Below are 9,242 nucleotides of genomic sequence, written 5' to 3'. Positions count from 1 at the left end.
ACGTATGGGTGTAAATATATATATATATAAAAGTTTTGAATGTTTTATATCTATTTGAATGTTTATTGAATGTTTTTAAATTGCTGAATAAAATCACTTTTCTAATAAAACAAAAGCACATGTGGGACACAATTATAGCCAACTGGATTTAACTGTGAGAAAACGCCCAGTTAAGCTAAGATATCGTATCAATAGCCTATCAGTAATATCTTAAAATATTATGATTAATATTATTTTTAATATTGTATTAAAATATATTCATGCAATGTAAAATTGTATATAAGAATATAATAAATTAATATTAAAATATAAAAACGTGCAATAAATTACTTGGGAAAAAAATACTTTATTTAGGCTACTTATATTCACGATTAATATGCTATATCCGACAAACTAGCTAATAAAACACTCAAAATAATGTCTGGCGATAAAAACATCGAAAAGTTGTCCACAAATTGGACGATCCCGTGCAAGTTACCACCGTCTATTTTCGCTCGACTAGTTTCTCTAACCTAGCTCATCGTATTTTCGATAGCCTCCGTCCATGTTAACGTCAATATACCAGAATGAACTGATAATGCCATGCTGCAATATTCATATCCTCTAATTGCGTCAGCGAAATTATCACAGAATTAATTAAACACGGTTCCCATTTCCAATTGACCACACGGCACCGTAGGAATCCTAATTAATTATAATTAAATTAAGGGGACTCCATCCAGCGCAGCATTGATTTGAGGTAAAGCCGCTGAAAGTTGAATTCAGAAGCGCCTGTAATGACTCCAGACATGATGGCGATGGGGGCCGGGCTGAGGTGGCCGTGTATAAATAGTGTGATCTGAAAAACACAGACATAACAGCAGGAGTGATCTAAACCTTCTACACGCAAACATATCGCCGAATTCACTGTTGAGCAGACAAAAAAGATTCGCGTTAGATACATTTTAAAGTGGATTTCTGTAATCAGCCATGGAAGAACTCACGGCGTTCGTGTCGAAATCCTTCGATCAGAAAACCAAGGAGAGCAGCAAAGAGAGCATCACGTACAGGGAAGTTTTGGAGAGTGGTTTAGCCCGAGCCAGAGAGCTGGGGAACTCGGAGACCAACCTTCAGGAGATTACAGAAACCAACAACAACCATTGTCCGGTACACCTTTACAAGGAGCACGCAGAGCTGGAAAAGGAGAAATTGAAGGAGTTTAACGTGACACGGGCTACTGACGGTGAGTTACACTTACGCAAAGTGTAATAATGTTTCTCGCTGCAGACGCGTTTACAATTAGATGTTCGCGCGAGACCGCGTTTTGACGTTGTTGAAATATCTATACAATCTGAGTAACTGTACACTGAGGTCATTTTCATTATCTTAAAGAGAGATTTCGATCGTCTTGAGAGGCTAACTAGCATGCGAGTGGAGAAATGCAAGCTGTATTCAGCTGATGCAATGGGCACTTGTTCGTTGTGTGCCGTGTAGAGAACTGTTTTCTTTTGTAAAAGAACAGAAATACACGATAGGCAATTTTAAGTAAAAGAATCACAATAAATGTATAAAAAGAGAAGTCTGTACTCACATTTGAGATATTACAGTCAAAACAATAGGCCCTTGTCGAATTTGAAAGGACGATCTATCAATTTATTCCTGAGCGTTCCTTAAATTGCCAGGAAATGAGTACAGACATTTATTTTCTCTTTATGTACAACACTTGTGTAAATAAAGAGTAAAAAAGATTGTTATTTGAAACAGAACCACATGGGTGATACCATTTTAAAAGTGAGATTTAATATAAAACGGGGCTCAAAACGGGTTTGCTTCAGAAACTGTGAACAAAGACGTTTAACGACACTCATGGCAGGCCCAATCATGGCAGATTGTTTTGGAATACACCTCAATAATAATAATAATAATACATTTAAATTACATTGATAATATGGGCCTACATGAAAAGCAAAACAAAGACCAATTCACAGAATTTATAGAATAAATTATTGCAGTAAAGCAAAGTTTTGTAAGTTTACATTTGATTTTCAAAACTTGCAAATAACACAGTTTACTGCTCTGGAATGAAGACTCAGTTCTATATAAATATATATATTTTAAAAAAGTGCAGAGCTGCATTAGCTCACTGCAAACTTCTAATGTTTCCTAATATCTTATAATGTAATTTTAGAACTACATAATAACCTAACATTTTTATCCATGTCCCTTAATTACACGAATCTGCCTGATTATACATAGAAAAAAATCGAGAACATTTACGTGTTGTGTTTAAAGTCATTTTTATTTGTAAAGCGACAATCCATGTTTCAAAGCAGCTGCAATTTCTTGCTATTCATCTTGGATTTCACCTAACAAAATTGTTTACATTTTTTATCTAAATTTTTAAAAAGTGTTCTCTGTTGACATGTCGTATAATTCGATTTATTTAGTTCCCGATTCTTTTTACTTCTGAGCCGCCATCTCCAGTCTTTTAAACACTTGTGTAATGAACGCTTTAAAAGAAGTAGGCTAGGCTACTTTGTTGATGTGTTTATGTTGTATTTTCACAGGAATTTATGACTGCAAAGACAAGAAGGAGGATGTGAAATCAGAGGACGAGGACGCACAGAGTAAACTGAAGCAGAGACGGAGCAGGACAAATTTTACCTTGGAGCAGCTGAATGAACTGGAGCGCTTATTTGATGAGACGCATTACCCAGACGCCTTCATGCGGGAGGAGTTGAGTCAGAGGCTGGGGCTTTCAGAGGCCCGCGTGCAGGTAAGAGCCCATTCTTCCATACACTCCACGGATTCTTTAATTCTACTACGAAGAAAAAAAAACTTGCACATTCTAAAAACTTTTTTAGAACAGATAAAAAATGCAGATATTAAATATGACTATATTCAAATATTATTAATTTAAAAAACAGATTAATTTTTAAACGAATGCATCTCGAATGCACCTTTTAGTGGAAATGCAAATAAGTTGGATGCCAATTGAGGGTTCTGTGTAACTTATTTTTCATTGTTTTACGTACATGTTCTCGAAATAGTTTAAAGCAGGCCCGTGTGCGTGTGTGAAAAAACAAACCTTGCTCTATCAGCGTAGCATATAGGCTAATAGAGAAAAATAATGTCCACGGAGATTATTCATAATGTTTATTGCTTTTACATTTCATATTATTATTAGCAAGATACGAAGTCTCCTATAATAGCGCTGCTGTGGTGTTTATGTTCATATGCCTGGAGGAATTTATGACGCTGCAACTCAATGTACATGTAAAATCAAAGGGTTTTAGTTAGCAGTTTGTAAAGTTAGAAATAATAGGCAATCTATTTACGAAGTACTCTAGGAATAGAGAAGTGCACCGGCAAGGGGGAAATAATCAAATAAATAAAACAGAGTGAAAGTGTGATCGCTAGGCCTTCATTCCTCCTACACATTTGCTTAAGTAGGCTAGATTAAATTTGTATAACATACCACGCGCCTGAGATGTTTAACATTTGGAGACGGTTGTTCTGTTCACTCAAAGCATTTCTGTTATCTTTCGATTTATGCGGGTTCAGTTTCAGTGGTGGGTGTGGATATGAAATCGCCTTTTAGTTCCTGCAGCAGCAGCTATAGGCTATTCAAAGGAAAACTTGCTTATGTGCTGCAGAAAGATCTAACCACATCATTAAAATTAATGAAGAGATTGAACCACTGCTGCAGGGGATACCTTCTTATGTCACTCACCTCATTTTCTCCAACCTTATCTTTGTAATATCTGCCATTGGCTTGATATACTGTTCCTATAAAAATGTATTAGGAATAATTCAATTCTGTCTTAACTCCTACAGTGACATAGGCCGTTTTACAAAATGTAATGGGAAAATAAGTAACATTGTTTGCCAGTGTGACAGCTTGCAAGCACGACATTTTTTAATGTTTCAGAGGCGGAATCAGCTTAAAAGAGGACAGCAAAGAATAGGTCAGAGCTGTGATTTGATGCAACCAAAAATTCATACCGCGTTAAAACGCCTCTGTATGATGCATCACAACGGCATTTTATGACTCGTATCACATTTCAAATTTCGCAGAAAATTAAACGCAATGGACGTGAGCTAGCCTAGTTGATATGGACCTGCTACTATACTGTTCTATAGAAGCCCCACGCCGACCAGCTGTCAAGAATCTAATTGAAAGTTATGAGACCTCAGTGAGGAGAAGGCAGTAATTCAATTACGACTAATATCTTTCGGTTTTTGGTGCAGGGCTAAATTAAATGTCATTATTCACTGTCTCTAATAAAAATCAAAAGTAAATCAGATTAGGGTATTTGTGAACCGCATCATTGAGTGGTCCTTAATGAAGAAATAACTGTCGAAACCAGTGTAGCTCACTTTCCCTATAGCATAGTGCTGGATAATTACAATCGATCAGAGATTGAAATATGATGCATTCATTGTGGCGCACTAAAAGTCACACATTGAATAGGCCTAATAATAATAATAATAATAATAATCTATAATGCAAAATCCGAGTGCCTTACAAAAAAAACAGGTTGACAGACGTTTCCTTTTAAATTTTAATGAGCGAGTCTGAGAGTTGAAAAAGCAGCGCTAATAGCCTGATTTAACTGAAACGACCAAAGCGAGTAATGATGGAAAACTGTAGGCATAGTGTAAATTTACACTGTTCATAATCTTTCCCACATTTTCAAACACCTATGTGATGCAGCAAATTCATTTTATTGAAAAAAGATAGGCTACTATTAAAAAAATAATAGGCCTCAATATCAGCGATGTAAAATTGTCAGTTAGTTTACATGGTGCTTTGACAAGAGCTTGTAGGCCTACGTTATTTCATATAAAGAAAGAAAAGAAGAAAAAAAAAATGTATTAAATGTAGACACAGCCAAAGAATACACCCAGAATTCATTGGTGTAGAAGATGAAAACTGCATTATTAATTATAGGAAGATCTGTCGAATAATGAATAACAGAATTCGCTTTTCCAATTGAAATTAAATAATAATCTAGACCGATTAACAGAGGCAACAGAGATCGGCGCTGTTTTTCTGTAATGTCGATTGCATGGACAAATTAAATATAACTAATTGACACATTTCTGCAATTTAATTTGTAATATAAAAAAGTAGTGAAAGGTGGTGAACACGATAAAGAATAACTTTTTTTCCTCTCTGATTTTAGGTATGGTTTCAGAACAGAAGAGCGAAATGCCGAAAACAGGAAAATCAAATGCACAAAGGTAAAAAAGCTTAAAATATTATTTCAATAAATAACCTAATTTTCCAAACTTTTTGTGATATTAAAATTTTTCTTATTTTATGCGTTTCTAAATTAATTTATAACGGGACATAACCCAAGCCAGAGTAGAACTGGGTGCTCGTGAGCCTGCAGCTCTTATGTGTCCTGCACGGGCTCACTGCACCGATAAGCCATTTTATAACACATAACATTTTAAATTTAATATAACTGGTAAAATCATCTACATAAAAAAATCATTATGACTAACTAATTTATTGTTTAATTTATTAACTGCTAATTTATTATTCTTTTCTATTCAGGTGTTATTTTGGGCACCGCGAGTCACCTGGACGCGTGCAGGGTCGCTCCTTACGTGAATATGGGCGCACTCAGAATGCCATTTCAACAGGTAGGCTAGGAATGACTAAGCTGATTTTTATTCCTTTTTATTGTGTTTCTTGTGATGTGCAAATGTGCAGTTCAGTCGACTAAATAAACGTCTCGCTCCGCGATATTAACCACCTAAAAGTAGCGGCCGTGAAATGTTTAAGCTTTGACAAACAATCTGATGTGACGCTAGTCTCCGTGCGTCGCGCGAAGGCCGCGAACCTTTCACCTCCGGGGCCCGATGAGAGACGAATGAGATAAGAGGGACCGAGAGACATTTCATCTGGTGGTGAAGAACTGTCTGCATCAGCCAGACGAGAGAGCAGCCATAATTAAGCTAATAGCACAGCGAGGGAAAGGCAGATAAAAGAGATTATGAAAGAGAGGAATAACGCACTGATGGTTATTGGCACTGAGCAGCATTGGCAGGGCCGAGGCGTGAGGACTGCATACTGAACACCACAAATGTCCACCACCTGTTGTTCTGACTGCCCCTGTAGAGGGGTTGCACAGTCCAATTTGACTGATTTGTGGAGACACTGGAGCAAGGGGCTGCTTTAATTTTTATGAGTATTTTCACACAGAGTTAATTAAAATAAATGCAAGTGCCAGGCATAAAGTCAGAAGGCATGTGGTTAGAAATTGTGAGCAGCAAAGAAACTCAGATGAGACAGGTTGTATTCATACCTGATTATTTTCCAAAAATAACAGACTACCAAGTCTGACATTATTTATCCTCCTTTCAAAGCGATCTCCCTATGTTTCGTATTCACGTGGAAAACAGAAAATAGAAGCATTGGTAAACCATTCTTTCCCGGTGTCAAAAACTTGTGCAGCTTGTCAGATGTTGTATTTTAGTTGGGCTGCAAAATGTAAAGCTTTGAAATATTTATGATCCCTGTGCAGAGAAAGATACATGAAAAGAATACTAAAAAAGAAAATAAAAAAGTCACTTTTTAAGTCAGCCGATAATTTTCACCTCATCTTACTGAAATAATTGCTAAGAATCTGCAACCTGATATTTTATGCTGCCTGCTTACATCTTTTTTCCCCATAGGAACCATGCGAATAAATATTTATATATATATATATATGAGAATGAATATTTTGGGTGTGAAATTGTTTATTTATGCCATTGAATATATAATTAAGATTACATGGTGTTGCATCTTTTAACGGTTGTATGGAAAGATTCAGTGTGGATCAAACTAATATGCTGAGATGTGAGATTTGCAACTGATGGAAGTTCTTTGACTAAGCTGTCTGAGCGCGCATTGCATAATGCAGCTCAAGATCAGATGAAAAAGAATGCACTGAGCGAGTGACTGTTTTCACTGAAATCACACAGTTAGCGCAAGCCTTCGGAGGGGTGTCCGAGTCTGAAACCGCTCCTCGAGCTGACCCCGCGGCCGCTGACTAACTCCGTGTTTGTTTTTGCTCGCCCCGCAGGTCCAAGCTCAGTTACAGTTGGAGGGGGTCGGAACGCACTCCCATCCTCACCTGCACCCACACCTCGCGGCCCACGCTCCCTATCTGATGTTCCCGCCCCCGCCCTTTGGATTACCAATCGCGTCGCTGGCAGACTCGGCCTCTGCGGCGGCCGCCGTGGTAGCGGCTGCCAAGAGCAATAGCAAGAACTCCAGCATCGCTGACCTGCGACTCAAGGCAAGAAAACACGCCGAGGCGCTGGGACTCTGACCCCCATGGGCTTCTCTGCTGCTCTGAACTGATAATTGCTTCTAACACAAGACTAAGCCTGTGAAAAGGCCGTGACACTCACAGTTAAAACAAAACAAAATAAAAACAAAAGAGAAAAAAAGGGGTGTAAGGGGAGAGAATGAGAGCGAGAGAGAGAAAAAAAAAAGTCACAAAAAACCAGCTGCCAAAACAAACCACTTGTAGAGAAAGGTAATTAAATACCAATGAATCACCTTTTACTTTTCGCCCAACAGGCAGGACTTCTTGGAGGCCACTGGCTCAGCCCTTTCCAGGCACAGATCACAGCCCCAGGACCATACAAAAATGTCTGGATGTCTGTCTGAAAACCAGCGTTTAGGAGAGAAGACTTTTTAAAAAAGCAAAAAAGCAGACACAGAGTGAGGCTAGAGGTTGTGTTTTTACGGACAGACACTGAAACTTTGGAATCTCAACCTCAAAGTGAAAAGAAAGAGACGGCCATATTTGCCTCCTACCACTGTGCCGCTGCCTAGTGCACGTGCTCAATTGAAGGATAGACCTATTGGGGCTGGCCTCCATTGTAACTGACATACATCTATGTTGATCACTGCCATGATAACCCTCCACTACAATTCATATCTAAAGCCGTTATTTGCATTTTTGATTGGTTGTTTTTCATTGTTCATTCTGCTGTGGACAAAGACTGGAAACAGCAATAACATCAATGGTACAATCGCCTGGTTTTTAGTGGAATTCTTATGATTCTTTCTGTTTTGGGAGGAAATGTTGCGTTGCTGTTATTTCCTTCCGGGCATGTGTATGGACTTTAGTTTTCATTCTCATATTTTGTGCTCTCTTCTTTTTTATGTGATGTGTCCTGGAATAGAAGTGAACCTAGCTTTTGCACTTCAGGTCTTGTATTAAGGTTTTACGATCCTTAATGCAAGATATACTACTTTTATGTAAGGGGAAAACAAATTTGGCTTTCGTTTTGCTGAAATACATTGAAATGACTTGTTTTTGTTTGTTTCAAAAAGGATAAACAGTAACTGCAACTTTGTAATTTAACATTTTAAGAAACATCAGTTTAACTGAAATGCAATTATGTGCAGTTAAGTGCAATACTGTAAATATGGAAAACGTAATATAGCGTTTGATGTTTGCTAATTAAACAATGATTTTTAAGTTGTTGGGTTTTTGGCACTGATGTCGATGTGTTGAAAGTTCTTCGCCACTAACACATCCTTAAAAGCTGTGTAAAAGATCATTTGCTAACTCATTTGCAATGTGCCATAACTCCCAGAAGTTCAATGGTATTCAAATATCGTTTTGAACATGTGCATTTAAAGAGATATTGATATCACTGAAAGCAGACAAGGAAGATTCTTTTGACACTGTACAAAAAATGCTCTAGGGTTCCTGGGTCATAAACATGTCTGGTTTTTAACATAACAATAAATCAGCCAAAGACAACAATTTGATCGCATTAATAGAGGTAGAATTATTTAATTTAAAGCTCCAAAACCATTTTTTCAGCAACTGCATCCACAGTCTTTTTTCCCCATATAAACAAGATTTGTCTACAGTTTCCTGAATTGAATACAATAAGCTTAAGAATTTGTTACCAAGGTAACAAAAAACAGTATTATTTCCATGACCGTACCATGAAACAGTTTGCCAGTTCAGACATCAATTGCCTTTGAACTACGGTAGTAGATCCTGGTCAGGTCTACCTCTAAAAATAAACGCTACATTGTGGGCTGTTTTCATTGTTCACCATTACGGTTGTTTAGGAATGTTTCTGTTACTTTAATTGACGTCATAGGTGCTTTTATTTATTATTTTAACTGAAAGTTTATAAATGTTAAATAGTCGAATTTCAAGTGTACATATTTACATGGCTTTGCATTTATTTTTATATATTTTTTAAATGTTAACATTTGCAACAGTTTT

At 37.3% G+C, this 9,242-nt stretch overlaps 1 protein-coding gene across 1 annotated transcript; it reads left to right on the top strand.

Moving 5' to 3' along the window:
• Nucleotides 1-839: 839 nt before the first annotated feature.
• Nucleotides 840-9,033, top strand: LOC107748138 (short stature homeobox protein-like). Its single transcript, XM_016562806.1, has 6 exons — nucleotides 840-1,222; nucleotides 2,547-2,755; nucleotides 5,169-5,226; nucleotides 5,546-5,634; nucleotides 7,062-7,277; nucleotides 7,565-9,033. Exons 1-6 carry the CDS (start codon nucleotides 970-972, stop codon nucleotides 7,652-7,654), a joined length of 915 nt encoding a protein of 304 aa, XP_016418292.1. The 5' UTR covers nucleotides 840-969; the 3' UTR covers nucleotides 7,655-9,033.
• Nucleotides 9,034-9,242: the final 209 nt, after the last annotated feature.

The sequence above is a fragment of the Sinocyclocheilus rhinocerous genome, unplaced genomic scaffold (genome assembly GCF_001515625.1).
Source record: "Sinocyclocheilus rhinocerous isolate Xijiao unplaced genomic scaffold, SAMN03320098_v1.1 scaffold289, whole genome shotgun sequence".
Classification (NCBI taxonomy): Eukaryota; Metazoa; Chordata; class Actinopteri; order Cypriniformes; family Cyprinidae; genus Sinocyclocheilus; species Sinocyclocheilus rhinocerous.
Note: the sequence above shows the minus strand (reverse complement) of the source record. Positions and strands in the feature narration are given on the sequence as shown.

What these genes read in the sequence shown, in the direction of transcription:
- LOC107748138 (XM_016562806.1), top strand. Translation starts at nt 970, where the DNA reads ATGGAAGAACTCACGGCGTTCGTGTCGAAATCCTTCGATCAGAAAACC. An exon ending in CGTGACACGGGCTACTGACG is followed by an intron (nt 1,223 to 2,546) that starts GTGAGTTACACT and finishes GTATTTTCACAG; the next exon opens with GAATTTATGACTGCAAAGAC. An exon ending in TCAGAATGCCATTTCAACAG is followed by an intron (nt 5,635 to 7,061) that starts GTAGGCTAGGAA and finishes CTCGCCCCGCAG; the next exon opens with GTCCAAGCTCAGTTACAGTT.